Below are 19,061 nucleotides of genomic sequence, written 5' to 3' on the forward strand. Positions count from 1 at the left end.
AGGGCCTTAACTCAAAACGAATTAGAATTTTAAACTAATTTGGTAGATACGCAATTCAAGTTATCAACAAACCACCTGTCATATCCAGTCTCAAATTGAAATGTGTCATTGCTGTGCTAAATTTTCAATTATCAAATACATTTACACAAAATTTACACAAATCGTGAATTACTGACATTATTGGCGTAGTTTGGGCCAGAATCTTGTTTATCGTGTTAATGCGTAAATCTAAAACATTATGCAATAGATCCTTTCTCATAAATAGTGGACGTGGCGCGAACGGTATTAAGATCAGTGTATCGCGATCAGAATAGCTATGGAGTCAGTGGCATTGCTTAGCTTTGTTACGATCAAATTTAGTTTGTCACTCCAGTCGGCCCAGATTCTTCAAGCGTACCTCTGCACACGGCCCCAGACTGAACGCTGCCAACATAAAGAATAGGTACAGCTACGCCAAACACTACATTTATCTAAAGCCGGACGAATGACTTTTCCTGTCATACCAAACAATCATAACTAACACATTGTTATTAGTTGGGATCATTTCCAGACCATCTAAATTTAAAAACCCATTACGGGTCGCAAGAAAGAAAAAGTAATACAATCTTAGAACACGACTGTACATATTAAGTGCACCGTCGAATTAGTTTTGAGAAAGGCAGTAAATTGTACAAACATAAATACTGGTAACATTGTTAGGGATTGCGATACTATTTTCAACAAAACTCATAACAAATAGTTAAATTTTTGGAAGCAAATCTACCGCGCGAACATCTATTTCTGGGTCGGAAACAGTATTATATTAGTGTTTCGTTTTGTTTCAACCTTGACAAGCCATGGGTGGATCCATCAGGCGGTTCTTTAAGATTTATACATGATTCAATTTTAACTAAGTATTTCGTAAGCGTCCAAAATAAACATCTATATTTTATTGACATTACGACATTTAGTTTTGAACGTGAGTTCAGAACCGTTTGCACTAAATATAGAATAGAATGAGGGGAGTTTAATTCTGAATGTGAGCACATTCGTCAACATACTCTACACTTTCACTTAGATATGTTTCAATTTCAGTAATGTCAACAAGTTTATTTTGATATCGTAAAGTATTAACTTTAACGCTCGTAGATTGATTAATGGCCTAAGGATGACTGAATATTTTTAAGAGAATATCTTAAACATTTTGCAAAATAGCTGTAAAGTTAAAAAATATTGGGAAATATTATAAGTAGGTAGAACGTGTATAATTAATTTGTTTCTACTGGATGATTCGCAACTATTAACAAAAATTGCTAATCAATGCGAGCTTAAAAAGCTATCAGTGTACGTAGGCGTCCAATAATCATTGAACTAAATGATCCTTGCCAAGCATAAATACGATAGGTGGAGACCAATCGTACTAAGGATTCATTAATTCGCCCACACGCCGATTGTTTTTTGTTTTGCTTTGCGTTGGGATTTCCATAGAGCGATCACGTTTGCGTCCCCATTTGTAAACTTCGTCTATTAGTTTGAAAAAGTCATTTATAATAATGACGATAGAATTAATATAATGTTGTGATTGTTCACTGTTTTTGTAACAATCATTATCGCACGATTTGGCTTCGCTGATATTAAACAGAGATAAAAGTTATCCAATTTTTTGACTTGATCGTTAATTATTATTTGAGTAAATTTGTTCCAATTTCAACAAATATTTTCTGTATCTTCCTCAACAATTTCACATATTATACAATAGAAGCTTTATAACATCACTTGAATTAATTATTCATTTTCCGTTGAATATATTACAAATATAATACTTTTCATCAAGATAACCTTTGACTGGACAGCGGAACATATGACTGCTATCCAATAGGACTTGTTCGGACAAATACTGACATTCGTATCACTTCTTTACTTATCATTTTATATAAGCTCTATAATCTATGCTTTCCTCCAGGATCTGTCGTACAAGGACAAGCACTGGCACGAGGCCTGCTTCCTCTGCGCCAAGTGCCGCGTGTCGCTCGTCGACAAGCAGTTCGGCTCGAAGCACGACAAGATCTACTGCGGCAACTGCTATGACGCGCAGTTTGCGAGCCGCTGCGATGGCTGCGGTCAGGTGTTCCGTGCTGGTGAGTGGAATTTTGAACAGATTCGTTGCCATGGTAACCGTGGTTACCATTCTAATAAGACAAACTGCATTAGAATGAGGATGAGGCGTGCTTTCTCTGCGCCAAGTGTCGCGTGTTCCATAATGCTGAGTCGATGCTGCGATGCCATGGTAATCGTGGTTACCATACTTATATGAGTATTTCAATAGTTTTTCAAGACTACTGGCCGGTTTCTCTACGCCTGGATATTGTCTAACTTTTCTTTCGACTGTCAGTTATAATATATAATTATGTAGATTATAGAGGAGGTTATTATCAGTTATGAAACCGATCGTAAATCTTCTACGTTGCTATGGAAACCGTCGGTACCATAAATATATGGAATTCAAAACACCAAAACAATAGAGTTTAAAAAATACAGACTAGCAAAACAAAAATTACATTTTTCTACTCAGCGAGTGTACACAGGTTTTAAACGAGCCTGCGTTGTATTCATACAGTTTTCAGTTGTTCAAGCTTTGAGTACAGCCATGAAAGGGGAGCTTGAAACTATTTGAGAGCCTGTAATTATAACGAACGTGGAGCGAAATAACGAGGAGCTTAAACAAGTTATAAACGATCGGGACGGCCTTTTCGAAATACTAGCAAACTGTTTTGTGTGATGTGTAAACTGGTTTTGATATTAAATCAAGTTAATATAATTCGAGGATTTTAAGATAGATGCAGATAGATGCGGGCTTTTAGATGCAGCTCATGTAGAATAACATTTTAAGAAAATTTATGTTGTTTTTGTTGGACAGTAGTTCTAAAAATAAACATCGTCTTCAATATAAACTTATCTATCGATAGATTTTTTAACAATTTTACTCATGTGTAAAATTAAAAAACTGCCTTTTCCAATAAAGTATATCCTACATACTTTCAAAAAGCAATATGCGACATCCATGCAATATATCCAAATCCATTCTAAGTTCAGATATAAAAACGTATCAGAGCAAGTTAGATATTTACGAAAATTCAATATTATTAAATAGGTACCATAGTGTATTAGTATGGAAATATTTTGATATTGGATTTTCGATTATCTCACAAACGATAAGTCATATTCAGGGCTTACCAATAACATGTTAGTACATTGATCTGCTTTTAGTTCTATTACGTTCATAAAATCAGTCGTTATTACATTTTGATGCGCCTTTTCATGTTTAATAGCAGAGATTACACTTTCATAAAGGTTAGACTACACATCAAGTAGACTAGTGTGTATATCTACAGAATATAGTTGTGAGTTGTGACTGGCTTTAAAGAAAAAATATTTAGCAACAATAACAAGGTATAAGTAGATATAAAGTCAATCCATAAATTGATTATCGAAGCTCAAGCAAATAGTTGAGTAGGTAGTAGTTTGATATAGACCGACGTAAATGTTATTTTTAATCGTTTCACACCTAAATATGGTGTGTATTGAATATACATTATTGCGGATTTGTAACATATGCGATAAAGCTTGACTCACGATGCTACATACGGTCTAAGAGATTGCAAAACATCTATTTAAATTATGTATTTTATGAAATGTAGAAAAAAATATTTGAAAAATATTTATAAATTTTATTTAGTTAATGGTATGCAAGATAATAAAAAATGACAAAATTTTAATTTCGTATTAGTTGTACATATATATAATCTGCATATTAACATTTATATAGAATCTAGATAGATGGATCTTCATAGTTGCATAATTTGATATAATATGCATCTCATATAATATGCATCTCACGATTTCCATATTTATGACTGTACAATAGCTGAAATATTAAGCTCCCTTTGCAATAAGTATATTTGTTAATGTTAAAATAGTCAATATGCATAAAGACATTTATATCACAAAAAATCATCCAATGAATCATTCATTTAAACTTTTGCACTGTTTAAAGCGACCTTTATAAAATGCAATATATCTTAAAACTGTGCTCGTCAATCATGAAAGCCATGCGTTCCATTTCTGCTGACTGTGCCCATATAAGGGCTCTTAGTTACCCTGGCTAGACTAGTTAAGGAGTTCTTAAGGTGATTTCATAAAAAAAAACTGATTGTCATTGCCAGAGCCTTGCCGGCGCATGCGCGTTATACGATTTTAACATTTTAATTTTTAAACATTCCTTAAATTGTTCTTCCGATATGAGCAGATTTTTATAAATTAATTATTACATGTTTTTAACATACCTATTAAATGCGTGTGTTTAAAATCAATTAGTGATTTTAGAAATTATTTACATAAAACAGAGAATTATGGATCAAAATGTATTGAATGTGAATATCCGTAACCCTCTCTAGTCTATGATACAATTAACATCTCCAATATATAATTACATATATGTATTGCTAAAGAATGACAATTAATTAATTCATTAATACATTAGAATAAAACGCGTCAATTAAATCTTATAAAATGAATCCGTATATTTCTTAAACCTCTATATGGACAGAATTAAATTAGTGTAAGAGAATATACGACTAATAATCAATAGGAAGCCAAATAAAGGCGAATACGATTGCAAGAATAAATTGGATGCGTAATTGGTTAGTTTGGGGCTGCCTCGTTATTACGCATCGATACAATATATCGATGTACATAGGTATATATGTATATGTACAACTATTCATTGAATACAAACACATTGTATTACTATTGTAATTTATGAGTGTTTTTTGGCACAATTTAGGTTTCGTGTCGCTGAAAACTTTTACATATCTACTGATAAAAATACTTTGAATATGAGATGATTTACTGACTTAAACGTAGTTGCATTTTAATTTAAATATACTTAGATTATAATTTTATAATATGAAAATCCGAGTGTGGGTGATTTAATCGTTGTAATTGTACTTCAATGAACAGTGAACTTATGATTTGCAAATATGATTCAAGTTGAACTCATCTATACTAATATTTTATAGAGGAAAGGTTTGTATGTATGTATGGTTTTCACGCATAAACTACTGGACCAATTTTGATGAAATTTGGCACAGATAATCTTTAGACCCTGAGGAAGAACATAGGCTACCTTTTATTGCGAAATATGTACCACGGGCGAAGCCGGGGCGGACCGCTAGTATTCAATAAGAACAATGATGTTCCTGCTTTTGAAAAAAGTAGCACAATTATTTATTATTTCATTTTTTTTATATTTACATAATATTTTTATTTATATTTTATAGGTACAGATACTATTTTACTATTTTTAACTTCCAAATATTAAAAACTTACACAATTTCTTGACGATCAATGCGAATCCCTTATTATTATACTAATGTAGAAATATTCGTAATAAATTTTATAATCATTGTGAAAAATATATTGTTCAAGTTATTTGTAATGCAGATAAAGCACATCTGAATTAACGTCATTCCCAACGTGATACGATTTCAGTAATCAATGTTTTTTCCCTCAGTTTTATATTTAATTATAGCTTTAGTATATTTAATTATTTAGTATTAGGTATAATTTAATCGCAATATCCACCTTTGAAACCTATTTAAATATCTATCGATTAGGCCCATTTCCTTTCCAGGAACTGTTTTATTACATAATATTAATAGAGTTTATTTTTAAACATGGCACGATAATAGAAATTACATATTCTGACCACACCTAATTTGTAGTAGGTAAGACTCATCACTATTAAATGACACTAATGCTTAACTTAAGTGGACTGACTCATCGCGTAGGTGGGATATAAATAAATCTGTATTTTACTTGTTCTCATCGATCCCTTACCGGATTTTGCAAAAACCTTGAAAGGTTATAACTTATAAACAATTTTTTTTTAAGAGTAGAAAATATGATGCGGAATACAAACCAGCGTCTTCTTTTTAGGTTATAAACAGTTTCGTTAAATATCTTTTTATAGTCTGTTGCATTCAAATGTCAATTTAAATTATTAGCAATGGATGTCGTACATAATAATCAGAACAACTGTACAGGAGGGGAGAAGAATTTTTTATTTTTATTTGTGTCAGCGATAAATACAAGTATTTTATGTTATTATTAGTTAAACGAGTGTGTTCTATTTTCTATAAATGATTCACACACAAAAGGACTAGATCATAAAAATATAACAATGTATTCTTTCGCACAGTGGGTTATAACAAATGGTTATAACGTCATTATTTATCTCATCTCAAGAGCATCTGTGTCATTAATTTAGCAGGCGATTTAAGATAACGTGACATCTCGACATTAATCAACGGCTAGGCATAGACTAGAGTAGATAATTTTTGAAACAAAAAAATCGCAGTCGGATGAAACCCATTAGAAAAGGAGGGGAATATGATAAAAATGCAAGGAAAAATAAATTACGGTCAATTCAAATTCGGGAAGCGGGAGGGGGGAGCTTTTAAGAGAAAAAAATGGTTTCTCTCGATTTCCGACAAAACTACAAGTCCTATAGAAAAAAGTTCAATGGCAAAGTTGTAGGTAATTAAAAGTTCTACAACTTTTATATTCACAATTTTTTCACATAACCTCAAAATTTAGGTGAAAAATTCAAAAAACCAAGTTTTTGGTCTTTTACTTTTATCTACTTCAAAATTTATTTTTTTTTCTACGAAATTTGGTGGAAACTTTCTTTATTATGTCCCAAATACACTGTAATTTATTTGATTGAAAATAGTTATTTTTTCGCCTTATTTTGAATTAATACCAAAAAAACAACCTAATTTTCAATCGAAAAGTCACCCGTCAAAATATCAGCTTTTTTCAAAAACTTGGGGTGCCTTTTATTCATTAAAATCTCTACTTTCATATGGTGTAAAAAAAATAAACATCACCATAGTAAATGTTCTCAGGAAATGCATACAAACAGTGTAATAATGAGCTTTTACTAAATCAGGCACACTTCTCGAACTCTATATCTTCTCTTGTATCGGCTTTTCGGTAATATTTCAAAGGAATAATAATTATCTGTTCTAAGTTTAATATTTTACAGCATATTCAAAAGCAAAATGATGTCGATAAAAACATTTCAGGTAGTTCGAGAAGTGTGCCTGATTTAGTAAAAGCTAATTTTCACAGTGTTTGTATGCATTTCCTGAGAACATTTACTATGGTAGTGTTTATTTTTTTTTACACCATATGAAAGTAGAGATTTCAGTGAATAAAAGGCACCCCAAGTTTTTGAAAAAAGCTGATATTTTGACGGGTGACTTTTCGATTGAAAATTAGGTTGTTTTTTTGGTATTAATTCAAAATAAGGCGCAAAAATAAATATTTTCAATCAAATAAATTACAGTGTATTTGGGACATAATAAAGTAAGTTTCCACCAAATTTCGTAGAAAAAAAATAAATTTTGAAGTACTTAGATAAAAATAAAAGACCAAAAACTTGGTTTTTTGAATTTTTCACCTAAATTTTTAGGTTATGTGAAAAAATTGTGAATACAAAAGTTGTAGAACTTTTAATTACCTACAACTTTGCCATTGAACTTTTTTCTATAGGACTTGTAGTTTTGTCGGAAATCAGGAGAAACCATTTTTTTCTCTTAAAAGCTCCCCCCTCCCACTTCCCGAACTCGGATTGACCGTAATTTATTTTTCCTTTTATTTTCATCATATTCCCCTCCTTTTCTAATGGGTTTCATCCGACTGCGATTTTTTTTATCTTTTCATTATTTTTAAAGGCTTCTACCCCAGTCTATTAATAACTATTATAATATAATTCCCTCTAATATTTAAACTTTATTATATTCGGTCAATAAAGAAAATTATGAAGTGTAAATTTGAATTAAATATCATTGCTATATTATTAATTCTTAAAATGATGACATGACAATATATATCATTTAAATAAATTACAATACAACCACCTAAATTTATTAGCATCAAAGTGATAAATCGTTATAATTATCAAAACAATGAAGCGCGATCGGGACTTCGGGAAGAGTAATAAAAAATATTGAATCATTACTTCCTCATTGTATTATCCTGTAAGCGAATTCAAATTGTCTTATCGTATCCGATCAATTAAGTTCAATCAACAGCCTACATCCTACGGTGTGTCTGTACTCTGTCGGCCGCTACATCAGTACCGCACCGTAAGCCGAGAAGCCTGCACGGCCCCATACGAGAAATAACCGCGAAAAAAAAAACAATCTGTCAAACTTTACGCGGGAAAATTATTAACAAAATATTTTTTATCTGTATCGTCAATTGTGCGTTTTTATTAATCGAAAAAAATGTCAGCTGATGTGCTAAGTGAAGATTTTAAAACCCGCCTGCATTTCACAACAAAAACAGTAGGGCAGGAAAGAATACGGAGAGCGAGGGAAAATAAGGAAGATGTCGCCATTTTATCAATGTTCCTCCCAAATGCGACGGCTGAGCGGGAAAACAAAAAGTTCTGTTGTGCTATGAAGGATCAATGCTTTTTGGGCGATCCGCGAAAAACTATCGCAGGTGATTTTTTATGCTTTTATTTCAAAAGGCGGGAAGTTGAAAAGGGGGACTTTCTAAAACTTACGTTGCAACAATTTTTCAGTTAACATAATGTAAATAAACATACAGTAAAATACAAATTTATAAAACTCGATTAACTGTTTTCTAAATATTGCTGCAAATCTATACACTTCCTGCCAACTTGATTATACGCACTTATACAGTACAGTTTTAATTATAAGGAAACATTCAAAAAATATTAATAGTCGGGCTTTTCTACCATTATTTATATTTGAATGAATTTATAATAATTTAATTTAATCAAGCAATGCTTAAGTAAATGCAAATTAGGACATGCCTATGTATATTTATATATGAACATAAATATACATAGGTATGTATTTTCAGTAATATTTAATAAACTCGTGAAACACGTGACGCCTTTTAAAGTTATTTACGAAACCGATATTTAGTTAAATATAAAGGTGTGTGTAAATTTTAAATCTTCATACTAAGTTTTACATTTTCAAATAAATATTAGCTCATCATCATCCAATGTAAATATTTATATAGCTTTATACGCTGTATGCTAATTCGTATTATTGCCTTAACCTCAATTCGATAGGTGTGAAGAGTTATTGACAAATTTGAAGTACCTATTTTAGCTATTTTGTTTTAATAACGTACCTGACTTGAAGGTAAGAGGTACTTTATAAAATACTAGCTGCGTGCCGCGGTTTCACCCGCGAGGCTCTGATCCTGTTGGTCTTAGCGTAATGACTAATGACATATAGCCTATAGCCTTCCTCGTTAAATGGGCTGTCTAACACTGAAAGAATTTTTCAAATCCGACCAGTAGTTCCTAAGATTAGCGCGTTCAAACAAACAAACAAACACTTCAGCTTTATTATATTAGTAGTACCTATAGATAATATTCGGTGATGATTTCAATTATCATTTTGTAAGGATGTTATTATATTATCTACACTCTGCAGTCTACAGGGATATTTATAGGTACGTATACGAAACGGGAAACGGTACATAAATATTAAATGCATTCTCTATAATATTATTATAGGTAGATACTCTTACTCTAACGAGACATAATATTGCAAATTGCAATTTGCAATGTAAATCAATTAACTAAATAAATATTGTCTATAGCGATAATAAATTTAACTGCCTCTTTAAAATAACCTCAAGTAAAGAGTAATAAATTACGCTCGTAAAATTTTCATTTAAGGTTTGGTCTCCGGAAATAGCCTAACCTTTTAAATTACGTTATGTCTTACATTATAATTAAAAGTTAGTTCCTACACATGCCTATGCTCCTACAAAATTAATATTAGGCTAGTTTTGAAAATTTTATTTTATTTTTCAACCAACCGCGACGCGCGTTATCAATACGATAAAAGTTCTATATTGGAAACGTTTTCCTACAAATATAATTCTATTTATTTCGTCTTTTTCGTGAGTATTAAACCAAGACAATATTAAATCATTCGCAGACAAAATCGCGGTAAAAGGATCACTTTCTTTCCATCATAATATTTATATCAATTGAAAAATTATAATAAACAGAGCATTCAAATAAAAGGCAGCACGAATGAACACATTAAGTTAAACAGCTCAGAAATTAGTGCATTTTTTGTATAATAACGTGATAAAACAAATAATGTATTCAAATTGTGAAGAGAATTATGATAATGGACCTTTTGTTTTTGCGCTTAAATTAATGTTAGTCGTGATTTGAATATTACTGGTGAAGTTCTTTTCAATTATGTAACAAAGAGCTGTTTGAGAATTATTAATATTATGCTTTAGCTGCATGATAAACTACATAAATGTATATTATGATTTATTTAGTTGTATGTAGATTGAAGGTTGTTTATAATACAAACGGAAAAGTAAACTAGTTGACCTAAACTTGCGGATATTTTTTATCCTATTTTCTCGAAAACTGTAAAAATAGAGGTAAAGATTTTTATACCTATAGGTAGCTAATTAATATACATCTTACGTCAATACCACCAACTGTGTAATTAGATTTTATTAATTAAAGAATCATAGTATTAACATAATAATTAACAAAATTCGATTACCAACTCTATAAAATAAATATAGTTATGATAGTTAAAGTTAGATACATTTTCCTCAAATTCTTAATACTAATAATTTAAAAACTAGAATAACAAACATGTCCAAAAATGCTTTATAATAAAATAAAATCAGAAAATGGTTTTGGTTTTATATCCAGTTTGCGTGTTTTATCGAATTCATTTGATTTTTATTGTTATAATACACGTTATTATTTGTAGTTATAATTTAGTTTGACAAATCATATAAAAATTCACGTAATTTTATAGCAAAAAGTAGGTTTCGTTCGTATTAAAAGCAACCGAGTAAATCACGTCAAAACAAAAAGTGCCTGTTAATAAATTATTAAAAAAGGCTCCAAAAGCATAATTTACCCAAACGTGGAAGTAGGCAATATACTGGAAGTGAATAAAACCTTCGTAAACACTGAAATGTCACTTTATCTTGACATACCAAAAAACACGTTTCCATATTGGACAGTATAAATTGCCGCCTTTTAGTTCATCAGAACTGCATTACTCACTTCATTGCCTTCATTCCGAATTTACCTCGCAAGAGGTGAAGGTGCCACAGATAATGTTAAAATTTAATTAACTCAATGCCTGAAAAGGGTAACATCGGGTACCTAACATCTGTATAGCGTTGGTAATTCTAAAACGTTCCGTCGACAATCTAATTATCTATCTCTAAAAGCTCAAAACTTAATAACAACACGGTATAATTAGTTTTGTATAAATTTAAATACAAAAACAACATTTTTTTTGGCACAGGAATAAGCTTTCTTGGCAAAGTTACTCTGTTTTTATTCCCATCCTTACGAAGGGTCGGCAACGGAAAAATTTCTATTAAGGCACCACACAACCCGTCCCTTAGTTTATTTAACTACATAAATACAATCTTATTCAAACTGTATAATTTATCTTCCGTAGAAATTCTGGTTAGGATTAATTTTAAGGAAATCTAACCCTACAATTTGACAAATGTTGTACGGTTTCAATCGCAATATTACATTGAAACTTAATATGACAACATTGTTTATGAAATTGACCATTATTGAGTCGCGTCGTTTAGGTAGTATTTAGTATTTACTTTAGCAAATAGTATTTATCTACAACTATTTAATGCTATGTCAATATCTACACCTCGTTTAGTCTTTATAATATTATTTTATGGACATAACGTAAGTGGCGTTTGAAAACATTGCAAAACATCATATAGAAAATTAAATTGCTAGAATAAATTAATCTACAATAGATAGAATACAGTTATTGGAAAGAATTTAAATAGAAATTGAAACCTTCTTTTGAATATACTGATGAATTTGCTCAAACTGATGAAAGAAATTCGATCCTCATTCTGCACGATAGCAATAAGCGAGCGAGAAATTTTTATTTCTAAGAATACTTTTCGTAAATGCCACATTTACCATACAAGGCAGAAGCCTACCAAGTAAAGTGGACAATCGAATGGTATAATTTATGTTATATCTGTAAATGGTATGCCATATGGCAGTTTGCCTCTACCTCAAGAAATATCACTCGATTAGCGCGACCCTTGGCCTGCTTGCAATTGGTCATAATACTGACACGTTCCTTCCTGCATCGTTATTTATTGAGTCTGTCAGATTGTTTTGTCAATAACTGGAAACTTGAGTTTAAGTTAAGTGGACGCGCGTGCCAAAAAGGTCAAACAAATTTTTTTTCATGTCCGTATAGTTAGTGTTGTAAAGCCAAGCTCAACAGAAAGAAAAGACGTATAAAAGGGAATTTATGATAACTGGTGCCCTACTAGTATCTTAAATAAATGCTATTTTAGAGTAATAGCAGATACAGTAATTATATTTACATTTATAATTTAATGCAATTGAACCTAGCAACCGGCTTGCCTTTCTCTAATGCCCTTATGCGGAATAGACTTTCTAATACATATTCTAATAATAATTAGGACAACTTGTCCCTTTTAGCATTTTGCATAATGTAAGTATACATTTTTAATATTAGTTTCTAGCTGCTTAGTTTCAAATGGTTACGATAAAAGCTGTGTAAAAAGAACTTTTATTTTATTAATCAAAATTCTTTGTCTCAAAAGTCTTGTAAAATATAACCTGTAAAATGAAAAATGAAAATTATAATAGCACTATTCGAATTCTTAATTATCTAAACCCGATAAGAAAACTGCGCAAATACACATTAAAATTTTCTCATGCAATTCATAATCATAATAAGCATAAAAATACTGATAAGGATTTTTCCGCCCGTCAGCTTTATGCATTTTAAGCTAGGACATGCAATGCGATTAAACGTACAATAATTACAATACTACAGAGTGAAATAATATACTTTTAGACTTACTGAAGTTTTAAGGTTTATAATATGCATCTTTAGAAGTATACAGTAGTTAAAACAATTTCGTTAAAACTGTGTACTTAGTACATGAATACTCGTGAATAACAACCAAAATTAATACGAAAAACTCATTCAAATATTTTTTGACAAATTATTCAACATATGTGTGCTCAGCTTTCGGAATCTTCCTCCATAAAAATATCCTTGGTCTTGTTTAATTTTAACGTAAAGTTTACTCAAAAAAGCATACATTGGATAATTAAACAAATCGAACCAAGTACCAACAATAATTTAAAATAACATTAGTCACGTTGGTCCGTCAATATAGCATAAATACACAATTTCCTTTAATTATCTTCATTTATGAAACATCCTTAAATTTATTTTTTACATCTTTGGCATGACATTTACGCGGTAAAAAGTTGTAAGCGAAGTTGTAAAGAATTAATAAGATGCTTTATCCGTGGCAAGTATTGTAAGGCTGCCCACTCACGCCCTGACATCATTCATCCCACGTGAATGGCCTTCAAAATATCGGTACTCGGGCTAATTCGCTCTGCATACTTGGAATTGATTAGTTTATTATGTAGGTGTAAGATGTATGAAAGCAACTATATTCTAGTGAACAGGTTATTCTATGATTAATTGAACGAATTAACACATTAATACATGTAATGATTAATGAAGTATGCGGTATTTATTGGCGAAAACAACATCCCACAGAAATATGTTTCCATTAGGTATGTCAGATGCAATGGCAATTCTAATTTTATACGATTAGTTAGTGTCATATCGAAATACAAACGTTAAATAAGGTAGGTAGGTACTGTACAATATAAACATAATATAGATCTTTTATAAAAGGACCTATTTTAGGGTAGGTATTTGATCACGTTACCTACTTTAAAACCAAAACGTTATTCGATTTTTTTTTTCGTTAAATTTATATGGAACCAATATGTATATATACTGAAGTATCTCAAAAAGAATATCGCTATCCATTCATCATAAGTGCATAATGATTATTTCGTTAAAATTCAAATAATAGAAGACTTACGATTGAATAAAAATTTCCTTTTTGAAATCGTTTGATAAATAAGCTGTTTTCGCAGACATGTCTAACATGACTACAAAAGGTATTAAATTTCCTTGGTTACAGTAAATGCCCCAGTAAACTACAAAAGCTAGATAGCCGCAGCAACTTTCTCTTCCTTTATAGAAACATATTCTATTTACAATTGCTTTCTATTCAATGATATATGCAATATTAGATTTATAGCTGAGCGTAACGATTTCGCATTCATCAATTAGAATCGATTCAACGTACTTGTACCTTTTATATAGAGTTTCAATTGTAACTGTGTCTCAAATAAATTAAAACAAAACAGTTAATATTTATGTTCAACTTAAAAAAAGAGTGTGGGAGCATTCGACCTCACCAAATTTGCAAACCAAATGAGGGTGCCGTATTAGCTCTTTCATATACAAGTGTAGTGAACTTTTATAAAAGGTAGACCGTGATCGACCGGAAATTTGTCTCTTTGAACACCCTTCGATGTTTCATGGGGCTAGATCTAAATCAATGTGAAATTGGTTTTGTGGATTTTATTTGCAATAAATAGAGGTAGCTTCTAGGTACACATCGGAAAGGCAATAACCTCTGCTGAAAGTTCGCGAAACATGGAAAATCTGAATTCTATTTTGTCAGTCGTTGCCAACATTTTTATTGATCACATTCATTTGACATTATTCGAACTGTAAGCGACGAAATGAATTCTATTGAAACATCTCACATTAATAATTTATCTATTAAGCTTTAAATATTAAAAGTTTAGGTTGAATGTTTAATAATTCACCTTATCGTGACATACGAGTGTTAAGTAATCGTCAATTGTAACGAACAAAATAGCAGTTTAAAAAGTCTACCGGGATTTACGAAACTCGTTGTTTATATGTAACTTTCACACAATGCATGTAAAGCAACATAGATTACCGAAAAGTTGGACACACCAGACAATTTATACTCAGAACACAACAGACACGAAACGCTTAATCCGATATAACTTTTCTATCAAATATTTGTACGAAGTTCCAATTGGTTGCCTGTAACATTGATTGAATGCGCAACTTTTAGTAGACGTACGTATAACTTTTTAATGGAATCCATTTACTCTCTATAAACGATCAAAACTTTTGAAGCTTTAACAATTAATAAAATATGATCGTATGTGTACAATGTGGTACTTTAAAATTGTTATTGTTATTTGTACTTGGAATTGATAAAAAAAAAAATTTTGTGTGCCATTTTCATCTACGAGAACTGCGTCTAAGAAGGCTTCATGAGATCATTCTTATTTGATTTAGTAGGTACATATTATATTTAAAAAATTCGAACAAAAACTCAATTGGGAAATAACTACAGCAAGTGTGATGTAAAAACAGTTATAATAACTACATATATACTCGATACTGAGAAAAAATATTTTTCAATTAGTTTAAAATCGTCAATTGGTACAGTAATTCCGACTATTAAACTTGGCTAGACAAAAAGCTCTTATTTGTACATCCGTTCCTAAGCAATTAACGACGGTGTGAAATTGCCGGTTACCCTTTCCAAGAAAACCTGGCTTTCTAAGTTCAGTTCATATTGCATCATATAGTGCCGATAGTTATATCTCTCCCTTTTTACCTATACATATTAGTCCACTGTTGGACGAAGGTCTCACCTATGGCACGTCACTTAACCCGACAACGACTACGGTAGTTATCAAAGTACAAAAATAGTTCGATGAACCTTGAATATTATGCATGTCGCGTGCATCAATCAAATATCCTCGTCGTTACATGCAAGCCCACGATCAAGGACGACGTACCATCGACATGCCATCAATGCAATTTACGAGCGCCAAATTGTTTAGCACCAATCGGTTCCTTGACATTCACGGAATAAAGCTGCGATTTAGTGTGATATAAAAACGACGGAATGGTTGAACTTTTTGTTTCATATTGCCTATTGTGATATTCAGGAAAAAATGAAAGAATGCGGTTATATAAGTTCTCTGAGAAACTTATGTTTTGTCAAAAGCTTTAAGTATTTTTCTATCTAAATAATAAGAAACAAGGCAACACCAATATCAATACTTGGAGTCTTGGAACCACATTTTTTAAAATAATATATATGTATAATTATATTTTCTGTTGGAAGACGTTGGTGACCTAAATCGTCTAGACAAGGTCAATTATGCCATGCTCATAAAAATATGACATGGTAATAGAATACTCTGATGTGAAACACATCTAACGTATGCGATATACAGGGTGTAATCGTTAAGTGTGCACAGGCGATTTTTCCGTAAGTATTACAGATAACAAAAAACTTTAAACTGATATCGAAAGTACTTAACCTAATGAGTAAAATGGCGGTAATAAATTTTTGAAAATAAATCGAGAAATATCAAAAAAATTATCTTTAAACCCTCCCATACATTAAGTATGAAATATGAATATCCCATATACATTTAATATGAAAGATTTTAGCTTTCTTTTTCTTTTTTTGGTTTTCTGCTTTAATTACTTCGCAAATTTGAAGTGACATTTTCCACGTTTTTCCGGACATTTCCACGCATTTTCCGTACATTTTCACGCATTTTCCGGGTATTTTCCAGATATTTACCAGGCATTTTCCGGACATTTCCCTGACATAGCCTGTAAATGTCTGGAAAATGTCTGAAAAATCCCCGGGAAATAACCGGAAAATGCCTGGGAAATGTCTGGAAAATATCCGGAAAATGCGTGGAAATTCCCGGAAAATAACCGGATAATGCCTGGGAAATGTCTGGAAAATATCCGGAAAAAGCGTGGAAATTTCCGGAAAACCCGTGGAAACTGCCTGGAAAATCCCTGGAAAATGCGAGAAAATGTCCGGAAAATATCCGGAAAATGCGTGAAAATATCCGGGAGAAGCGTGGAAAATGCTCGGAAAATCCCCGGAAATTGCCTGGGAGATTCCCGGAAAATACCTGGAAAATGTCTAGAATATATCCGGAAAATGCGTGGAAAATTCCGTAAAAACCGTGGAAAATGCCTGGAAAATATCCGGAAAATGCGTGAAAATGTCCGGAAAATATCCGGAAAATGCGTGAAAATATCCGGAAAATGCGTGAAAATGTCCGGAAAATATCCGGAAAATGCCTGGAAATTGTCTGGAAAATATCCGGAAAATGCGTGGAAAATTTTGGAAAAACCGTGGAAAATGCCTGGAAAATCCCTGGAAAATATCCGGAAAATGCGTGAAAATTCCGGAAAAAGCGTGGAAAATGCCACTTCAAATTTGCGAAGTAATTAAAGCAGAAAACGAAAAAAGAAAAAGAAAGCTAAAATCTTTCATATTAAATGTTACATATGGGATATTCATATTTCATACTTAATGTATGGGAGGGTTTAAAGATAATTTTTTTGATATTTCTCGATTTATATTTAAAAATTTATTACCGCCATTTTACTCATTAGGTTAAGTACTTTCGATATCAGTTTAAAGTTTTTTGTTATCTGTAATACTTACGGAAAAATCGCCTGTGCACACTTAACGATTACACCCTGTATAACTAAAATATATCTAAACAAAAATCACAGGTTTATCACCTTTACTCAGACCGTGACAGTTGCATTAGTTTAACAAAAGTTTAAATTATCTTCCTATTTAAAGCACAATAATTAATTGACTATACAGTTTATATTTAAAAGGCAATTGGCTCATTTCATACTCATTAATTCAGCCCTTGACCAAGTCCAACAAAGGTTTCTTATTACATTTTATTTCTTTACATTATTACCGTATTTCTCCGACTGTTTAATTAGTAATTACGATCCAGACGGAGCCATGATGTAATTCTTAAGTTGTAACGAATCCCATCAAAGGTTATGTTTATTTTGTTTACGCCTTGAACTGTAAAAATTACGCATCAAAGTAATTTAAAGTTAAGTTTAAAGTATAATCAAGAAATGGAAGATTTTTCTTCTGTTTTTTGATCAATTTACAAACTAATAAATATTAGTACTACTTATACCATAAACTGCAATAGGTAGTCACTTCATGACATGAATATTGTGGTATAATGTCATCAAAGATACACCGTCTAGCACTTTATCAAATATAGAGCAACACTTTACTGTCGAAATAACGATTTGACTAAAATATTAAACATGGTCCCTTTAGCATAAAGCAGATAAATGTTTCCTTATCAAATATCCTTACTTTACTCAAAAACAATTAAGGCATATTCTATTTTTCAAGGCACATTACATCGTTATACCTACCTATCTGTAGTTCTATAGACAATTTCTAAACCATATCTCCACCAATAGGAACCAAGAAGATGGAGTACAAGACAAGGCAGTGGCACGAGAAGTGCTTCTGCTGCGTGGTGTGCAAGAACCCGATTGGCACCAAGAGCTTCATCCCGCGCGAGCAGGAGATCTACTGCGCTGGGTGCTATGAAGACAAGTTCGCTACTCGCTGCGTCAAGTGTAACAAGGTGAGTGCTAAATGTAGGATTTAGAAGGCTTTTAAGTTAGAACTATATATATAAAAGGGGAAAAATAATTACATGTTCTGGCGAGGGGCTGATAATAAGCTCCTATTTTGCTTGAAAATAAGATAGCAAATAGAGCTTACCACCCCAGCTCCTCTATAACGCTTAGTTTATTCTGTGAACTTAGTTTTGGGAATATGTTATAGATATTGGGGCTTTCATAAACTTGTTATTGTGGTAATGAAGTTAGATGTATAACTTTGTTACTAACACTTTGCGAAGAGCATTCGTACCGGATAAAACCGTGGGAGTGTTGGGTGGCAATGATTCCCCCTAATGTCTATGTTGCTTCCTTTTTATATCGAACAATAATCAGTTGTAATTTTAAATACTATTTCATATATTTTATGTAATGGAAAATACATACTTATACCATATCGTTGCTGTATTAAGTTCAAGTTCAGGTTGAATTAATACGCAATTCGTTTTAATACTTTATTTTAACTACTACAAAATAATAACACAGTACTGGTAATCTCATATTCAATTACCAATT

The 19,061-nt window shown here is 31.6% G+C and overlaps 1 protein-coding gene across 6 annotated transcripts in view; it reads left to right on the forward strand.

The window, feature by feature from the left end:
- The window catches only part of Lmpt (four and a half LIM domains protein limpet), a 143,505-nt gene that overhangs the window by 122,002 nt on the left and 2,442 nt on the right, over positions 1-19,061 (forward strand). For 5 of the 6 annotated variants that reach the window (XM_090106997.1, XM_090106995.1, XM_090106996.1 and 2 more), the window contains 2 exons: positions 1,943-2,117; positions 18,339-18,508. In XM_090106997.1, the coding sequence (XP_089963123.1) occupies positions 1,943-2,117; positions 18,339-18,508 (345 nt within the window). Of the gene's footprint in view, positions 1-1,942; positions 2,118-8,192; positions 8,554-18,338; positions 18,509-19,061 lie in introns of those variants that run through there. The other variant, XM_090106999.1, reaches the window with a different exon arrangement.

The sequence above is a fragment of the Colias eurytheme genome, chromosome 11, assembly GCF_061535395.1.
Source record: "Colias eurytheme isolate Ceu_HAF_F1 chromosome 11, ilColEury1 Martin Lab GWU primary, whole genome shotgun sequence".
NCBI lineage: Eukaryota > Metazoa > Arthropoda > Insecta > Lepidoptera > Pieridae > Colias > Colias eurytheme.